Raw genomic sequence first — 20,433 nt, forward strand, 5'->3', positions numbered from 1 at the left:
AATAATGGCCGTGATTTTACGGCCGCGTTGTGCTTGAGTGAGAGCAGGACAGGCCAAAATCGAGAACCGCGACAGGCGCCGATCAGTCTGCAATCTAACTGGCCTTCTTCCATTGGCGTAATCAGGATCCTGCCACGGTGAGAAACCAACAATCACCACTTCAAGTCAATCTCCGTATAATTAACGGAAAGGGCCCCCTATCTAATAGCCTCCCATGATCTAACCACCTCCTCAAGTGGTCATGCGGATGCCAATCAGTACACCTTTTTGAAATCACAAAGCTGGTGGAATGGGTGCCGTGGGGATCAGAGGAGGTAAGTAGCCATCTTTGCTTCCGGGCAATGAGCCCGGGGGGCTCTGGGGTTTCTGCCTCAGTGCTTGGAGGGGGGGCGTGGAGGGTTGGTGGGGGGCCCGTCCCTGGGCAGAAAGGGGGGGTGGATGTCCCAATGCCTGCAGGTCTGCCATGCCACCTCCTGGATCGTGAATACCCATTATGGGAACAACCCCAGCCACTGCCTGTCTGTCCCACTGACCACCCATAACTCCCACTGAACGTGGAGACCTCTGCCGCACGATGAAGGCTATTGCAACTAGGGAATTGTCAATTGTACTTAAGTGAGCTCTTCACAGGTCCCAGGTGGATTCCTGTGGGTGGGCATGCCATCTAGCATGTGGGAGTCATTGACAAGCATCCCAATCAAACCATGATGCCTGGGCACTGTGCCTGAACACTACAGGAAGCAACACCATTGATGAAGCAACCAACTTCCGAACAACCAGGGGCTGGGCCCCAGCACCAGGGACATTTCCATAACCAGAGGATGGCTGTGTGCATCCGGGAGGGGACCAGGTAATGTTATGTGCGGGCGTCTGGGGTACAGAGACTGGGGTCAGGTGACTGGGGGCCATTTCTGTGGCCATGTGTGCGTGGGCAGGCCATGTTGGATGACAGGGGATGTGGGAATGGGGAAGGGGGAAGCAATGGAGGACTGGAGGCTCCCAGTCTGGAAGGCACCGCTGGTTAGTCTCTCACCCTCTCCAATTCCTTCCAGAGATTTCACGAGATGGATGATATCTTGGACCCTGCAAAGCTGCCCTTGCGTGCTGCTGGCAGACTGGGCGGCCAGACTCCGGAGGAGGCGGCAGCAGCATCGTCGACAGAGGCTCGAGACGGCACTCAAGGTGCAGGAGCCCGCCCCACACCTATCAGGCCAGGGAGGGGCAGAGGGGGAGGCCTGCGATGGCCCAAGGTGTACAGACATCTCTGGTTGTTCGAACAGATGATGGACAACGTCGGATGCAGGAGGCTCCACCTCAACCAGGGGATAGTGCAGCACCTGGGCTCTCACTAAGTGGTGCATCAGACTCCTGAAAATGTGGTTCCGATGCCTTGGCCACTCTGGTAGTGCACCTGGATCGGGTCCCGGCTGCCCCTCATCAACTGGCTCTGCCAGCCCTGGCGGCTCCCCAATGTCTGCAGCACTGTGTCGATGCCCTTGACGATACTCCTCAGTGTCTTGGGCATGCTCTGGAATGCCCCTGCAAAGCCCACCTGAAACTAGGACATGCTCCGCAGTGCCTCATACAGACCCACTTGAGACTGGGACATGTCCCCCAGCGATTCGGACATGCTGCCAAGATGCTCAGCCATGGCCGCCATTGTCTGAGCCACACCTTGGACACCTCTACTCATGCTGCCGACGTTGTGCATCAGGCTCTCCACTGCAAATGTCACCATAGCAGTGTTGGTCTCGGTGCCAAGCATTGCCGGTTGTATCTCTTGCGTCTGTAACCTCTGGCACTCTTCCAGTCGATTATGGACCTGCTAGAGTGTCACTGACATCCCCCCTCTGAATATCCTGGCCTCATCCTATCGACTGCATCAGCTCTGGGACAGCCTGATCCAGAGGCTCAGCATCCGACTGGGTCCCAGCTGGGTCCTGAGATCCAGCAGACTTCCGACTGCTGTCTCGCCTGGGCATTCCTGTCTCCTCTGATGTACATCTGCAAACGTGATGTGCTCAGCAGAATGTGCCCCAGAAACCTGACCATGACTGCCGCCCTACGAGGTGGAGGGTGGGGATGACAGCAGTGCGGCGAAAATTGTTGTCTCCTCGGAGCTCCCCTCTGAGTTGTTTTCATGGGAGATGGGAGGAACCACTCTGGATGGGCCGGCACTGTTGGATGGAGATCTTGCGGGATAATGGAAATGGGTGGGCCGGGGCACAATATGTTACTGGGCAGGGATGGTGCCAGGCACATGGCTGTCGAGGGGGAGGGGTATTGGTGGGGGAGGCGGGCGGGCGGGTCCGGTGACAGGGGGCCGGTGCCAAACTCCCATGCGGCCCGGTGGAGGCCTTGATCTTCTTATGGTACTGGGTGCCATTCCTCCTGGTGATGCTCCCCGAACCGATGACTGCTGACCCCACCCCCCCAGGCGACACTGGCTGCCCTGTGGCTGACCTTCCGAGCCCCTTGGGGGAACAGGGCATCCCATCTGCACTCACCTAGCTCGGTCATCATCCCTGAATCATGGTCCTGGTCTCCTCGGTAGCATGACTGCATGCCGTGTGGTGTTTGCTCTCTAGGATCGGTTTAACTGCTGCTCTCCCTTGTTGGTGGGGAGCTGGTGGGCTCGGTCCCGGCGAATCAGCCGGCTGGTCCATCATTTGTGGCGTGAAGCCCATGGAGCCTCGTTAAGTGGTCCAATTAATGTTTGATACCAGTGACGGCCTCGCAGGGTTGAGCATCGGGAAGTTTGCGGACATTCCCGCTCACTACCACACTTAGAAACCTTTCATTTAAATCGTGCCCATTGCATTGACCTAACAACATGAGTTTGCATTAACCTAAGCCGAGGAACAAATAATGTTCTGAATTGCTGCCACAAAGGCATGTTCGAGCCGCTGTACTCTGACACAAACCATGTAATACAATGCCTGCAAAGTCTTCTAATATATATCCCAATGATTGTAATAAAACCTTGCTAATGCATGTTGAACGATCTCCTTTAGTATGTCCCATATGTCAAGTCAGTAGATAGTGGCTCTCAATCAACTATTATATTATTATATCTTGTGAATAAGCTAGTATATCTAATGCTATCAGAGTGATCTTGTGTCTTAACAGGCAGGTCTATCTCATCTATTGTGGAACCATTATCATTTTTAAGACGGTGATGATACGAAGACAGGATGCAGTGCCTCAGGGTGATGTTGGGACCCAACAACCACAAGACCCATAAGAGTTTAAGTCTTGTTCATGTTAACTGAGTCAAAAGACGGCAGCCATTCATTTGACCTGGGATTAAATCCTCTGGCATGTTAACCACATCGGAGATAATTTTATTATCGTTGTGGGTTGGGGGGGGGGGGGGGGGGGGGGCACTTTAATTCATCTGAAGCATTTTTAAACTGGAAAATTCTTGAACATGATAGTAGTGTCCAAGTATATGTTTTTATAAACTTTCATCCATAGTATAGGCTACAATTAAAACAAGAAGAAGAGGGACATTTTGTATATTGCTTCTGCTAGTTTGGAGAAAGAATCGGAGAGAAGGTGAGGTAAGTCAGTGTTCAGCTAATGATAACATTTGGTTTTAGGAGACCATAGGTTGCACCAGAGAGAGGAAAGGATGGGGTGATGCAGGATACAGAATGGCATAGTATGTGTGGGTTTGAAGACATTGTAGCAGAGATGAGCCCAGAGATCAGCTCAGGAGGAAAAATAAAGGATAATTCAGGGGAGCAATAAGCAGAGTGAAATGGTAAGAAAGGTTGTTCGGAATGGATCACCAACTTGTGGCGTGGGGAAAATTGAATCCCATTTCAATATAAATGCGTGCCTCGATTTTAAAATTGTTAGGAGAAAGCGGAAAGGGATATTTTGAAGGGATTGTGCACCTGAGCAATCAAACTCACTGTGGGTTTCTCTTGCTGTCACTTTGTTTAAGAGTAAAACTCAAACTGGTCAGCAGTCCAGGATTTGAGCACATAGTTCAAGATGAAGCTTAATGTGAACAGTGATGTGTTAGGCAGGTTGGTTCGACATTGACTGCAACTGGATGCAGTGAAGCTAGAAACAGACGTCTAACACTGGAGATGATCCAACACTGTTTTATTTAACTAGTGGACTGCTGTACATGTTCAGCTGTGGGTTGACACTCTACTAATTTAACTGATGACCTCTTACTGGCTTGACCAGACTTACTAGCTACCGCATGATGATAGTGCTCACTAGCTTGTGCACTCTGACTGTCTCAGTGGCTGGATCCTGAGAGAGGGAGAGTCTTAATGCCCTGTGGGCTTTATAGTGGTGGTGTCCTGTCTGGTGATTGGTTGTTCTGTGTCGTGTGTTCATTGGTCATCCTGTGTGTCAATCACTGCCTGTCTGCATCTCATTATATACATGAGTGAATATTATGACATCTCCCCTTTTAAAACAAAATATATTTTGGAACGTGGAGGTATATACATGCCTGACTATGTACAAGTGGTGAGTTAATGAACATATGTACATGGGAAGGTGTCTATCGTGGAGATACAGAGCAAACTGAACAAAATTTACAAGAGTAAAGTCTACAGATTCAGTTGTTGAGGAGGGCGACGAATTCTTGTCGATCGCCGCAGAGGTGGAGCAGGAGACGCCGGCACTTGGACAGGCCGGATGGCTGCCATTGCGGTGGTCTCATGGACAGGCGGGATGGCTGCCATTGCGGTGGTCTCATGGACAGGCGGGATGGCTGCCATTGCGGTGGTCTCATGGACAGGCGGGATGGCTGCCATTGCGGTGGTCTCATGGACAGGCGGGATGGCTGCCATTGCGGTGGTCTCATGGACAGGCGGGATGGCTGCCATTGCGGTGGTCTCATGGACAGGCGGGATCGCTGGCAGATCGGTGGCCTCGTGCCAGGAGACGTCCGGAGGAAGCCATAATAACCAGCGGAGCAATGCGGTCAGATGGTGGGCGGAGAACTCTCCTCAGCGCCCTCCTGTTGCGCCGGAGAATAGAGCCGTCAGCCATTTGAACAATGAAAGATCTTGGGGCGGCCTTCCTGCCAACAACAGCTGGGGCTGACCAACCTCCCTCAGGCAACTGGACGCAAATAACATCTGCTGGAGCCAGCGCAGGCAGATCCGTGGTATGAGCATCATCGTGATCTTCTGGTGGTCCCTGAATCGCTCCACTTTTTGCAGCACCGTGAGGTGGTCAAGGTCTGGAATATGGATTGCTGGAACAGTCGTCCTCAGGTTGTGGTTCATGAGCAGCTGTGCCGGAGACAAACTAATCGACAGAGGGGTTGCCCTGTATGCCAGCAGCGCCAAGTTGAAATCGGAGGCTGAATCTGCAGCCTTGCACAACAACCACTTGACAATATGGACCCCTTTTTCAGCCTTCCCGTTCGATTGTGGGTAATGGGGACTGTAGGTGATGTGACTGAAGTTGTAGGATCGTGCAAAGTCGGACCACTCTTGGCTGTAGAAACATGGACCGTTGTCACTCATTACTGTGAGTGATACCCCGTGCCTGGCAAATGTCTCTGTGCAGGCTTTGATGACTGACTTAGACATGAGGTCCGACAGTTTCACCACTTCGGGGTAACTGGAGAAGTAGTCGACCAAGAGCACGTAGGCACGCCCATTGGCGTGAAAGAAGTATATCCCAACTTTAGACAACGGAGAGGTCACAATCTTGTGCTGTTGCAGTGTTTCCTTGGGCTGAGCCGGTTGAAACTTCTGGCAGGTTGTGCAGTTGAGGACCGTGTCGGCAATGTCCTGGTTGATGCCCGGCCAATAAACCACCTTCCAAGCTCTGCGTCAACATTTTTCGATACCAAGGGGACCCTCATGGATCTGTCCAAGCACCATAGCTTGCATGCTTTGAGGAATGACGATCCTATCTAGTTTAAGAAGGATTCCCTCAACAACCATTAACTCGTCCTTAACGTTAAAGAACTGGGGGCACTGCCCCTTTTGCCAGCCATGGGCGAGGTGTTGCATCACGCGCTGCAGTAGAGGATCTTTGGCAGTTTCTTCACGTATTTGGACCACTCGTCCATCAGTGGCTGCGAGGTTGCTGGCACACAACTGCACCTGTGCCTCTATGTGGCAGATGAAGTCGCCCTGTTCACACAGCGTGGTGATGGATCGGGATAGGGTACCCTCGATGATCAGCTCCTTACCCGGTGTGTAGACGAGTTCGAAGTCATATCGGCTGAGACGAAGAAGATTTCGCTGTAGCCGAGGTGTCATGTCATTTAAATCCTTTTGGATTATGTGGACTAAAGGCCTGTGGTCTGTTTCCACCGTGAACTTTGGCAGGCCGTATACGTAGTCATGAACCATGACTATTGCTGTTAGGAGATCCAAGCACTCCTTTTCGATCTAGGCATACTGTTGCTCGGTCGGAGTCATGGCCCTGGAGGCGTATGCCACTGGAGCCCAGGAGGAGCAGTCGGCTCGCTGGAGGAGCACCGCCCCAATGCCGTCCTGGCTTGCGTCAGTAGATATCTTGGTGTCCTTGGTTGGGTCAAAGAACGCCAGTACTGGAGCTGTGGTGAGCTTCGCCTTCAGCTCAAACCACTCCGCTTGATGTGCGGGTAGCCACTGGAACACTGTTGACTTCTTCTGGAAAATACCATCTTTGAGATGAGCCATTAAACCAAAGCTCTGTCTGCCTTTGCGGAATGATGTAAAGAAAGCTGCAGCATAATTCACAAAACTGTGGAAACCAACATTCCTCCCTCCCAACCAACCAACACCATCAAAAGGCTTATTCATCTCATCTACTGTTTGTGCGAGCTCACTGCAGAAGTCGATTTCCAAATTTGCCTTCGCTGACCACACTCCCCAGATAATTGGATACGAGGTACTTGGGGACAAACTGAGACATGAAAACAAAATTTAGATGCACCTTCTTTGACCGCCGCTCACCTACTTGTGTGAATTTTCTAGTTTGGGCCATGTTCAATGAGGAATAGAGAAAAAACAGAACTTGCTCTTTTCACAACCTCAGGGATGTGTTTCAAACAATGAAGTATTTCTGCAGCACAGTCACTGTGCACTGTAGGAAGCACAGAATTCAATTTGAACACAGCACGTTGCCACAAACACCAAATGAGGTACCGCCAGCAGATAATCTGCTGACGTTAGTTGAAGGATAACTATTGACCAGAATATTGGGAGACTTCCATTGCTCTTCTTTGCAAATCATGCAACGGGATCTTTTACTCCCACTTTAGAGGGCAGACTGGGCCTAAGTTTAATGTTTTATCTGAAAAACGGCACCTCCAAAAGTGCAGGAATATCTAAGTGCTGGGACATAGCCAACCATAAATGCACTGAACCAAAGCCATACATGTCGAGCCTTAGACAATGAAGACCGTGTAAGAGCCTATCATCTTTCAACCAAGAGGACAGCAAAACAAAAGAGAAATTGCACAAAATAACTGAGAAATAGTGCTTTGTCGTACACTGTCTTTAAGTAATTATTTAGAACTCAGACAGCTCAACAGTAAACCTAGACATTGGGCTGGATTCTCTGGCCCTTCCCACTGATGGGATCTTCTGGTGCTGCTGAAGGCAACCCTCATGTGGATTACCCTACAGAAACCCCCCGCTCCTCCCCTCCTCCACAGGGCACTTTGTCACTTGATCTTTATTTTTTCTTTCACTGAGCACTGATCTTTGTTCTCCTTCTAACATATTCTTCTATCTTATCCACATGCCATTATCAGCATCTTCTTTGGTCCTTAATGCTACTATTAACACACCTTTTGTCTTGTGTCCATGACATCTTTGTCAATCTCTCCTTAGCTCCAACCTGTTGCTGACCTTTTCTTCTGCTCCCCTCCTCTTCCCCCACCCACAACTATATCATCCATCACATTTCTACTCCTCTTCAGTTCTGAAGAAGTCATACAGGCACAAAATGTTAAATCTGTTTCTCTCTCCATTAATGCTGCAAGACTTGCTGAGTTTATCCAGTATTTTCTGCTTTTATTATGTGTCGAACAACATTTGGTTTTAATTTGATAAGTTTCCTTTGAGATTTTGTTCTTTTTGTTTACAATTCCCCTTCAAGGGTCTGTTCCCTTTGTTTTTGTTTAATTTGTCTTGATTAGCTCCTTAGTGTCCAAAGGTTGGGTGGGGATAACAGGGCTAGAGTGGGGATTGGGCTTTGGTAGGGTGTGCTTTCGAAGGGTCAATACAGACTCAATGGGCCGAATAGCCTCCTTCTGCACTGTCGGGATTCTATGATGAGCTTAATTTGTTTTGATTGTTTTAAGAGTCACATGGCTGTATAACTGCTCCCATGTGCTTTCCCTGAGGAGTGATTGGTGTCTTGTACAGTAAATAGGCTCAAGGTTTTGTATCACCATAATCATATGACAGAAATCTGATTACATGACCATATTGATGAATATGACCACCTAGATGTGTAAGTAATAGAATGCCTATGTGATATCATCTCCCACTTCTTAGAACATTGAAATGAAACTCCTGCTTGGTTCTGACAGAAACTTCCAAAGTCACTGATGATGATCTCTGGAAACAGGAATTGATGAGAGTAAGGATTTGGTACAAACCATCTCCACCCGTATTGGTGCTTGGAACTCCCAGTGCAACCCAGTTATCAAGAAACCTCGGTGGCACAATGGTTAGCACTGCTGCCTCACAGCGTCAGGGACCCGTGTTTAATTCTGGCTTTGGGTGGAGGTTGCACATTCTCTCTGTGTCTGCGTAGATTTCCTCCGGGTCCTCCGGTTTCTTCCCACAGTCCAAAGATGTACAGGTTAGGTGGATTGGCCATGCTAAATTTCACCTTAGTGTCCAGGGATGTGTGGGTTAGGTGGGTTTATGAGGTTGCAGAGGATAGAGTAGGGAACTGGGTAGGGTGCTCTTTCAGAGAGTCGATGCAGACTCAATGGGCCAAACGGCCTTTTTCTGCACGGTAAGGATTCCACGATTCTATCATAAACCAGAAAGCATAGCTAATGCTGGTATTTTTAAAATCTACTTTTTGAATACATTCTACCCTACCAATTCCTTCATTGTAGTCTTTGTCTAAACTCAAGAGTCCGGAACTTTCTCTTTTTTGACTGTGTACCAACTCAGGCAGGAAAAACTGTGTGTAGCCTATTGGCTGCAATATCAGCTTTTCCTGCTATATGTTTTGATAGATGGTTAAAAAAAGTCCTGAAGTCCAGTCCCATCACGTCACACTGGTAAAAGGTGCTCTGAATGAGCCTACCTCGCTAGCAACCTTTGCCACTGACAGAGTGGGCACCCTTTTCAAACAAAATAAATTAGATTCCCCCCATAGACACCGGACCCCCTCCCACCACAGACAAGGGGTGCCTCCCCTTCACGGATACGGGACGCCCTCTCCTCATGGATATGGGACATCCCCCTATCTCAATGGGAAATCCCATCGGCATAAATGTCATTTTGGGACTCACGTTGAATTCTCTGTCCTCTTCGGCTTTCCGACACACTGAAAACAGTGGCAGACAATCCCTCCTCAATAAGCTAGACCCCAAAGCAACTGCTCAAAGGGCAGTCCTGTGTGAAGGATTGGGAATCATTTTGGTGTTGAGGCAGTGTTAGGAACCCAGCTGATGTTAAATACAAGGGTATTCAAAAACCCAGGAGGGTAACTTGGAACATCAGTTCCTAGTGGTGTATATTTTCAATTTGGTACATTGTGAGAAAAGATATGTTCACCAGGGAGGAATCGACCAGTTATTTTGTGATTAATTAATAAAAAAAGTATTTATGAATTTAAAAGAACACACGACAAGGACTATAGTAATCCACGATAGTATGCTTAACTACATTGATGGCTATACACACACAATATCTCATGAAGTTTCCCTTTTGTCCCAACTATCTATGCATCCTCAGTTCAGAGAAATGTTCTTTTCCCCCCAATAATATGCAATGTTATATAACTATATGAGCTAAATCCAGCAGATGCTTACCATGCACAGGTAATTTGTCGATGTTTGGGAAAAGCTGCCTTTTGTTTCAGCGAAAGCATAATCTTCTCTGTTCGAGCTTTGGATTTTAAACAGCAGCCTCGCACCAATAGTTTGTTTTCGGGAGAGACTGCTTTCATAGGTGGGTGTGGTTATGATAGTAGCTGCTTCTCCTGTGTGCCTTTCTCCAATTATCTCTGTGTATATATAATTTCTTCTCTTTTATGTTACCCACCCTGTGCATCCGGCTTTTAGCATGTCAATGCTAATTTCTCTCCACTTTGAAATTATCTTTTCTGTACCCCATTGTTTTTCCCCCTAGTCACATGGGTAAAGAGTTGCTTTTTCCACTTGTATGCTAATTTGCATATCAAAACACCCCTTGAGACAGCTGCACTTATCAACACCCTTTCTTTCTTTAATTTTATCCCAATTTTATGTTTTAATCCTAATTTCTCTCAATTCTTAACAGCAGAACTAATCAGGGTCCCAGGTTCGATTCCCCGCTGGGTCACTGTCTGTGCGGAGTCTTTACGTTCTCCCCCTGTGTGCGCGGGTTTCCTCCGGGTGCTCCGATTTCCTCCCACAGTCCAAAGATGTGCAGGTTAAGTGGATTGGCCATGATAAAATAACCTTAGTGTTCAAAAAAAAAAGGTTAGCTGGGGTTAATGGGTTATGGGGAAAGGGTGGAGGTGTGGGCTTAAGTAGGGTGCTCTTTCCAAGACCAGATGCAGACTCGATGGGTTGAATGGCCTCTTTCTGCACTGTAAATTCTATGATTCTATGACCAGACTTGCTCTGTGTTTGGACCATGAAAAACAGTGGTTTCTGTACCCGGTTTAAGTCTCAAAACTGCTTTCCCTCCAATTGCTTCCTTTACCAGGACCTGGGTCAGGGGTCATTTTTTGCAGTAGTACTGAACGGGAGTCAAAGTTTCTGCAGGTTCATCTCTGGTGCTACATCCTTCCCTTCACTCTCTCAAAATAAACGCATTTACATTCAAATTTTGGAATCATCTAACAACTACTTCTCACCCATGCAGATATGAACAGTTGTTCTTCACATAGATGTCTTTTACTAAAAATATAATCAACAGGGTGTAACTGGAAGGTAATAGTAATAGTTTCATTTACAAAATAGCTGTGATTTGCTCAGAATTTGAAAGGCAAGTGGCAACCACCCATTGACAACAATGGAGCCTAGAGCCCTCTGAAGACAAATGTCAGCCACAGTTAAAGTTACAAGCCTCCTGTATAAATACCTCACAAAGACACATTGACATGGGACAAGTAGAAAGATATAAAACTGGTGGAACACACAGATTAACGTATTGTGTCTAACTTGTCCTGATGCTCCAGGGAGAACTTGAAAGAAAAATCAGCATCTGTTAGCTCAGTACAGTTTTGCTTCCAGCTGCCCAAATCGCGGTCAGTGGCTCATGAGAGGAAATACTGTTATGATCGCAGTTTTGCGCTAGAAAATACTTTTCTCTTTTGAACTTGTACTGCACTCTGGTCTCTCGCTCCTGTTGCCATTTGACACGTTTATGATGAGGATAATACACATTGGTAGGTTATTTTATCAAAGAGGACCTCATAGCTAAGTTGGCCCTCATTTGATGCCCAATAAATTTTCAAACTGACAAAATATAGAACACACATTATTGTTTCTCCAATCCTTGTGAATGATTATTACATTTAGGTCAAAGGGAAGAACATACACCTCAAGAGTATTTCATTGACTGCAAAGCACTTTAAGATATGTTGAGGTCATGAAAGGTATTGTACAAATGCAAGTTCCTTATTTGACTCTTAAAATGAAGTTCGCATTATCAACATTCGTTTCAAAAGCAAGACTTGCATTTATGTAACACCGAAGCCCACTCCTCAGAAGTGATTCAGTTACTGAATGTCATTGGTTACTGAGGCAAACAAGGTAGTTAATCTGCACGCAGAAAGATTCCACTGTGTAATCAGTTAAACCTGCTTTTGGATGGTGTGCATTAATAATAATAATCTTTATTGCCACAAGTAGGCTTACATTAACACTGCGATGACATTACTGTGAAAAGTCCCGAGTCACCACATTCCGGCGCCTGATCGGGTACACAGAGGGAGAATTCAGAATGTCCAAATTACCTAACAGCACGTCTTTCGGAATTTGTGGGAGGAAACCGGAGCATCCAAAGGAAACTCACGCAGACACAGGAAGAACGTGCAGACTCCGTATAGACAGTGGTCCAAGCCGGGAATCGAACCTGGGACCCTGGAGCGGTGAAGCAGCAGTGCTACCCACTGTGCTACCGGAATGTTGGCCAGGGTGCCAGGCAAAATCCTCATTATTTAGTTGAATAGGCAGAGCAAGGTTGCAGTTTAACATCTCAGTAGATAGATTTGATTGTCAAAGTTGTAACGCTCTCTCAGTCCTGCAGCAGATCACCAGCTCAACTATAGAAGGAAGCACAGAAAGCAAGAGTTAAAAATTACCTTGTGCATTTCCTTTGCTTACAAGTGTCGAGGCACATTATGACAGCTGAATTAATATGTAGAAGAGATAATCATTTCCTCAGAGTTTCACTGATCTCTCCGAACTTTGTCCATTAATTATTTGTTTCCATGCAGTTAATTCTTTCCTGATAAGCATCGAAGAAACATTAAATCAGAATTAAAGGCCAAAGTAACTGAATTTGAATAATCTTAAATGCCCTCTGAAATAGTCTAGCAAACCATTCAGTTCAAGGGTAATTAGGGATGGGTAATAAATGCTGGCCCAGCCAACCATGCTCACATTCCCTGAACAAATAAAAAAATAATTGTACCTGGCTAAGTTTTCAAGAGATTATTTTTTAAGAGCTTTATTTATTGCTGCTATACTCCAGCTAACAGTCTTCACTGGTCTGTAGATTCCCAATAACTATTCAGCTGCATAAGCTTGTTTTTTTAATCAGCAAAAGTATAATAATTTCACAAAGACAATTCAGTGATTTTGTTATTCAAACTAGATCTTTTAACCATTCTCCTTCATATCATCAGAGTCCGTCAATCCTTCAAGCAGATTTAACCACCACAAGCGCCTATTTGAAATTATAATTATTTTTCAAATCATAATATTCTAAGATACATACAAAGCTAATACACCCCAGATGACAAAGAAGACAAGAAATAGGAGCAGGCAAAAGCTATTTAGCTCTTTGAGTCTGCCCCTTCATTCAACAAAACGATAGTTGATAAGTATGTCAGGAATAAAAGAATGACTAGGGTAAGAGTAGGGCCAGTCAAGGACAGTGGTGGGAAGTTGTGTGTGGAGGCTGAGGAGATAAGCGAGATACTAAATGAATACTTTTCGTCAGTATTCACTCAAGAAAAAGATAATATTGTGGAGGAGAATGCTGAGACCCAGGCTATTAGAATAGATGGCATTGAGGTGCGTAGGGAAGAAGTGTTGGCAATTCTGGACAAGGTGAAAATAGATAAGTCCCCGGGGCCGGATGGGATTTATCCTAGGATTCTCTGGGAAGCCAGGGAAGAGATTGCTGAGCCTTTGGCTTTGATTTTTAGGTCATCATTGGCTACAGGAATAGTGCCAGAGGACTGGAGGATAGCAAATGTGGTCCCTTTGTTCAAGAAGGGGAGTAGAGTTAACCCCGGTAACTATAGGCCGGTGAGCCTAACGTCTGTGGTGGGTAAAGTCTTGGAGAGGATTATAAAAGATACGATTTATAATCATCTAGATAGGAATAATATGATTAGGGACAGTCAGCATGGTTTTGTGAAAGGTAGGTCATGCCTCACAAACCTTATCGAGTTCTTTGAGAAGGTGACTGAACAGGTAGACGAGGGTAGAGCAGTTGATGTGGTGTATATGGATTTCAGTAAAGCGTTTGATAAGGTTCCCCACGGTCGGCTATTGCAGAAAATACGGAGGCTGGGGATTGAGGGTGATTTAGAGATGTGGATCAGAAATTGGCTAGTTGAAAGAAGACAGAGAGTGGTAGTTGATGGGAAATGTTCAGAATGGAGTTCAGTTACGAGTGGCGTACCACAAGGATCTGTTCTGGGGCCGTTGCTGTTTGTCATTTTTATAAATGACCTAGAGGAGGGCGCAGAAGGATGGGTGAGTAAATTTGCAGACGACACTAAAGTCGGTGGAGTTGTAGACAGTGCGGAAGGATGTTGCAGGTTACAGAGGGACATAGATAAGCTGCAGAGCTGGGCTGAGAGGTGGCAAATGGAGTTTAATGTGGAGAAGTGTGAGGTGATTCACTTTGGAAAGAATAACAGAAATGCGGAATATTTGGCTAATGGTAAAATTCTTGGTAGTGTGGATGAGCAGAGGGATCTCGGTGTCCATGTACATAGATCCCTGAAAGTTGCCACCAAGGTTGATAGGGTTGTGAAGAAGGCCTATGGTGTGTTGGCCTTTATTGGTAGAGGGATTGAGTTCCGGAGCCATGAGGTCATGTTGCAGTTGTACAAAACTCTAGTACGGCCGCATTTGGAGTATTGCGTACAGTTCTGGTCGCCTCATTATAGGAAGGACGTGAAAGCTTTGGAACGGGTGCAGAGGAGATTTACCAGGATGTTGCCTGGTATGGAGGGAAAATCTTATGAGGAAAGGCTGATGGACTTGAGGTTGTTTTCGTTAGAGAGAAGAAGGTTAAGAGGTGACTTAATAGAGGCATACAAAATGATCAGAGGGTTAGATAGGGTGGACAGCGAGAGCCTTCTCCCGCGGATGGAGGTGGCTAGCACGAGGGGACATAGCTTTAAATTGAGGGGTAATAGATATAGGACAGAGGTCAGAGGTGGGTTTTTTACGCAAAGAGTGGTGAGGCCGTGGAATGCCCTACCTGCAACAGTAGTGAACACGCCAACATTGAGGGCATTTAAAAATTTATTGGATAAGCATATGGATGATAAGGGCATAGTGTAGGTTAGATGGCCTTTAGATCTTTTCCATGTCGGTGCAACATCGAGGGCCGAAGGGCCTGTACTGCGCTGTATCGTTCTATGTTCTATGTTCTATGTTCTATGATCTTCCAGCTTGACTTCTCCTTACTGCATTAGCCCCACACTTATCTTTGTACTCAAAAAGCTATTGGCTTCTGAAGAGACTCAACGACTGAACATCATAGCTCTCTGGACTGGAGAATTCTGAAGAATCTTAACACTTTGAGTGAAGAAATATTTCCTCGTTGGAGTCCACCTGACCAACCCCTCATTCTAAGGTTGCAACCCCATGTTCGAGATGCCCTGGCCAGGGGAAGCATTTTCTCAGCTTCTACCCTGCCAAACTCCTTAAGAATCTTATATGTTTCAATTAGATCACCTTTGATTCTTCTAAAATCCAGGGAACATTATCAGCCTAGAGTATGCAATCTCTCCTCAGGTTTATCCCCTTATCCTCAAAACCAGTTTAGTGAACCATGGTTGCACATCCTGCAGGACACGTATGGTCCTTCCTTTGGTAAAGAGACCAGAATGCACACAATACTCCTGATGTGGCCTCACAAATGCCTTGTATAATCATAGTAAGCCTTCTTTATTCTTATATGCCAATCCCTTTGCAAAAAAAAACTGTTAAACCATTTATCTTCCTAGCTGTACTGATTGATTTGAACTAAGATTTATGGGATTCACTTGTTTGCCATAACCCCCAATTGCAAATCACACCAACCATATGGCAAGAAAGAACACTTTGAACGATGAATTCCGAAAGTTTATTAACCATTAAAAAGTTAACAAGTCAGAAAGATAAAAAGCAGAGTGTTAATTGGCAGTAATTAACAGTAAGAGGATAAAGCTTAACTTTAACAATTGAACAGAATTCTCATCACTCTTCTCAGTCCAGGGCGAGAAGCAACGGCTCCGAAAACATCAATAACATGTAACACCAACACCTCTCAAGAGCTCTATGTAAACATCACTCTCCAACCTCTCTCTAACCTACATTTTTCTCTGCATCTCTCTCTGCCCCCTCTCTCAACATCTCTCAAATTGTATCTCCCACCTTGAGGTTTTGAGTGTTGACCAATAATCGGTTAACATAGCTGTCTGTTATTTAAAGTTGAGAAATCTTGTACAATATTTGCGAGAAGTACTATTGGGAGTTTCAAAGTCACTAGTTTTAGTGAGGCTATCATTTTTTTTAGTTTGAATGAATATATTCTTAAGCTTTCTGTGCTAAATAGAAGCCATTTTAATAAAAACTAAATCGGCATTACAGGAAACCAGCAAGATAAGCTACGGGGACAATCAAATTGAGAGGCAATTAAAGAATAAGTAATTCATTAGTAGATATGTTAGAAAGGCTGCCAATGTAATTTGCAACACAAAAGTTTATAACTTTTATAATTATAAATACATTGTTAAAACTTGATTATTTATCTAAAATGTTGTGGGAATAATAAACTTGTGTCCTTCTAAGGAAAAATAATCAAATGACTTGTTAATCTTGGCTGGAAAGAATGAATAGGCGCTTGTTCAAGATTTCTCAACTTTAAATAACAGGCAGCTGTTACATCTTCATAAAATCAATTTTTCAAACACAATTTCTTTTCCATAACCCATGTTGATTCTACTTCGTTACATTATCATTTTTTAAAGTGGCCTTAACCCCAATTATAAATCTAAGCATTTTTGCCTCTTATTAATGTATGGCTAATTGGCCTGCAGTTCCATTTTTTCTCGATTCTTTAATAGCAGGGTTAAGTTAGCTACCTTACAGTCCTTGGGAACCATTCTAGAATCTAAGGAATTCTGGAAAATCAAAAGCAATGCATCCAATATCTCTGCAGGTCATCAGGTCCAGAGGATTTGTCACCACTTAGTCTCATTCATTTCTCCACTATTAATTCATTACTTATACAGATTGCGTTAAGTTCTTCCTCCTTACTGCAACCTTGGTTTCCCCATTATTTCTGGAATTTTCTTATGCGTCTTCTACTGTAAAAGAAATAAAGTTTAAAATGATGGGGAAATAAGTTAGTTTATGACAGACAGCGCCAGTGACCTGTGTTCGATTCCCGGTTTGGGTCATTGGCTGTGCGGAGTCTACACGTTCTCCCCATGTCTGTGTGGGTTTCCTCCAGGTGCTCCGGTTTCCTCCCACAAGCCCCAAAAAATGTGCTTGTTAGGTGAATTGGACATTCTGAATTCTTCTTCCTCAGTGTATCCGAACAGGCGCCGGAGTGTACCGACTAGGGGATTTTCACAATAACTTCATTGCAGGGTTAATGTAAGCCTACTTGTGACACTTATAAAGATTATTATTATTAAATGTCAGGAGCAAGATACAGTTGGTAGCCAAGATGATTATAGAAGGTACAGGAATTAATTAAAAGCGTAAACTTTGGGATGCGTCAAAAAGAGAGTTTACAAGAAAAGATTAGCAGACAACATTAAATTGAGCATTAAACCATTTTATACACATGTAGGGATGGGTACAGGTTTTCATTTGGGGGCAATTGAAGAAAATTGCATGCATTTTGAAAACTGTTTGCTTACCCCCACCCGAGTCTCGCTCAAACTCATTTGTCGAATGGAAAATCTGCTATGCAGTGTTTTAAAATATCATTCTTTTTGAGAACAACTGATTTTAAAACTTTTTCTCATACATTTAACTGTAGTAATGGTGAAGTTGGATGAAAACGAATGGAAATAGGTTTTTCACAAAATATAAGCAATTTAATCATAGAATTTACAGTGCAGAAGGAGGCCATTCGGCTCATCGAGCCTGCACCGGCCCTTACAAAGAGTACCCTACTGAAGCCCACGCATCTACCCTATCCCTGTAACCCAGTAACGCCCACTTAACATATTTTCGACGCTAAGGGCAATTTAGCATGGCCAATCCACCTGACATGCAGATCTTTGGACTGTGGGAGGAAACCGGAGCACCCGGAGGAAAGCCACGCACACACAGGGAGAACGTGCAGACTGCGCACAGACAGTGACCCAGCCGGGAATTGAACCTGGGACCCTGGAGCTGTGAGGCAACTGTGCTAACCACTATGCTATCATGCTGCCTATCCACTAATCAGTGCCTATCCACTACATTCGAGTAACCCAATACATAGATATGAAAATTCACTTTTAAAAATTGCACTCAAAAGATTTTTAAATATTCTTTTGTTATCCTTAAGTTGCAGCTTAGTTATGGAGCTTTCCTGGAGGCCTTCATCAGAACATACATATATATGAGGTTGGATTCTTCCGCCCTGCCCACTGTAAGAATGCCACGGGCGAGACGTGGACAATGGAGAAGCCCATTGACTTCGGGCAGGATTCTCCGGTTGCTGGGTGAATGGGGCTGGAAAATCCAAATAGGAGCAGTAGGCCAATTGGTCCCTCGAGCTTGATCTGCCATTCAATAAGATCATGGCTCCTCTGATTGTAACCTCAACTCCACATTCCTGCCTACAGTGACCTTTCACACACTTAAGAATTAAGAATCTCTCTAACTCTGCCTGAAAAGTATTCAAAGATTCTGCCTCCACCATCTCTGTCTTCAGTGGACGACCCCTTATTTTTAAACAGTGACCTCCTGGTTCTAGATTCTCCCACAAGAGGAAACACCCTCTTCACATCCACCCTGTCAAGACCCCTCAAAGTCTAAAAGGTTTTGATCAAGTCTCCTCTCCCTCTTTACACTTCAAACAAGCACAATGAGTGGAATCTCATATTGTTGATTAATTCACTCTGGGTCCTAACCCAACTTGGTGAACAGGAATTGCTTCTAGTTTCATGTTTTTAAAACTAGCGGAACAGATCATGCAAATGTGATTTACTCTGAATGCAAATTGGATCTAAATTTATGTGGCAGGGAAGTTATTGGGAACCATTATGGAAGACAAAATAAACTTCAATTTGGAGAGAAATGGGTCAATCAAGGAGAGCTATTATTTTGCTTTAGGTGGACATAAATAATCCCATGACACTATTGAGAGATGAGCAAGCAGTTTTTCTGGGCAGCAGTCCTCCATCATCCAACACAAACAAGAATCAAATGAATAGGTCATTCATCCCATTGTTGTTTGAGTGACCCTGTTGTGCACAAGCTGTTGTGCTTGCTTAACAAGCCAGTTATTTAATTCTAAAGTAATTCATTGACTGTAACACACGGTGGGGCATCTTAAGAACATGAGAAGCCTTAATCTAAATACTAAGTAATGTCTCTGATGATAATAAGCAAAGAGTCAATGATCCAATTAACTAATTGCTTAGATCCAAAAGGGACAGGCTCATCACTGTACAGGGCCGTCTCAGTGAGATTCAAAAGTTGCTGAATGTAAGTTGATTTTGTCTTTTAATAAATCTATTCACTTGTGATTCAACGCTAACAACAATTTACATTTCTATAGCATCTATAATGCAATGAAACATCCAAAGACTCTTAAATTATGTAATTGTAGAAACTTAACAGCACAGAAGGAGGTAATTTGCCCTGTTATGTCTGCGCTGGGCCTTTGAAAGAGCAGTTATCCCGACCCCACATCCTCATTGTAGTTCTCATCACCCAGAAACTATCCAACTCTTTTTTTTGCATTACTTACGGAATGAGCTTACGCCACCTGTTTTGGGAGACCATTCCAGATTCTGACAACACTCTGGGTGAAAATTATTTTCCTCATCTCTTCTCCAGATTTTATGCCTACAGCCCCTGGTTCCTGATCCACCTGCCCTGATGAACAGCTTTTCCTTATCTACTCCTTATCAAAGACACCACAACTTAGAGGACAGGGTTTTTTTGCAACCCTCCCCCACGGCATGTTTTCCGATGGCTGAGGCAGCTCACCAGTGGCTGCTGGGGATCTTCCAGTCTCACCGAGATCCATGGCATTTTGAGTGGTTCAGGCCCTCTGCTGCCGGGGAACCTGCGAGTGGAGTCATTATCAGTGGGTCGGGAAGATCTTGCCAACGGGAAGGGCTGGAATATTCCACCCCCTATTCAGTTAGGTTCACCTGTTAATTCGCTCTTTTCCAAGGAGAACAATCCTATTTTTTTCCATCTCTCCTCGCAAATGATGTTTTTCATCTCTGGCAATGTCCCAGTAAACTTCCTCTATACCTTTTCTGAGGCCTAGGCATCTTTTCTGCAGTGTGGTACCCAGAATTGCTCCTGTTAAGACCCCAACATTGTAAATTCCCAGCATGATCTCTTTGCTTTTATATTCTTTCTTTAAATGTATCAACCCAAGTAACTGATGTGTTCCATGTTTAATGACTGGTGTATATGGAAATCAGTGCAAATAATCCAGGCCCGAGAAAACGTTCTTTGAGTGTCAAAATATAAGTTTCATTTCAGTAAACCATCATTTATGCACATCAGGTACATCATCTTAAAGAACTTGCAATCAGGGAAACATTTCAGTCTTTTTAATGTGATATGCTGATCATAAAACCATAGTTGGGCAGATGCCAAATCCGGGACAAGGCCAGCCATATTTACAGAAA

The 20,433-nt window shown here is 44.9% G+C and overlaps 2 protein-coding genes across 2 annotated transcripts in view; one reads left to right on the forward strand and one right to left on the reverse strand.

The window, feature by feature from the left end:
* LOC119965058 (dedicator of cytokinesis protein 2-like) overlaps positions 1-20,433 on the forward strand; it is a 759,716-nt gene that overhangs the window by 276,435 nt on the left and 462,848 nt on the right. The gene's annotated exons all lie outside the window — the stretch shown is intronic.
* Positions 12,408-20,433, reverse strand: part of LOC119965059 (INSYN2B protein-like) — a 175,775-nt gene continuing 167,749 nt past the window's right edge. The window contains exon 4 of the mRNA XM_038795309.1: positions 12,408-12,426. Coding sequence (XP_038651237.1) covers positions 12,423-12,426 — 4 coding nt within the window. The 3' untranslated portion in view covers positions 12,408-12,422. The remainder of the gene's footprint in view (positions 12,427-20,433) is intronic.

Source organism: Scyliorhinus canicula, chromosome 4, assembly GCF_902713615.1.
Source record: "Scyliorhinus canicula chromosome 4, sScyCan1.1, whole genome shotgun sequence".
In the NCBI taxonomy this organism is placed as follows: domain Eukaryota; kingdom Metazoa; phylum Chordata; class Chondrichthyes; order Carcharhiniformes; family Scyliorhinidae; genus Scyliorhinus; species Scyliorhinus canicula.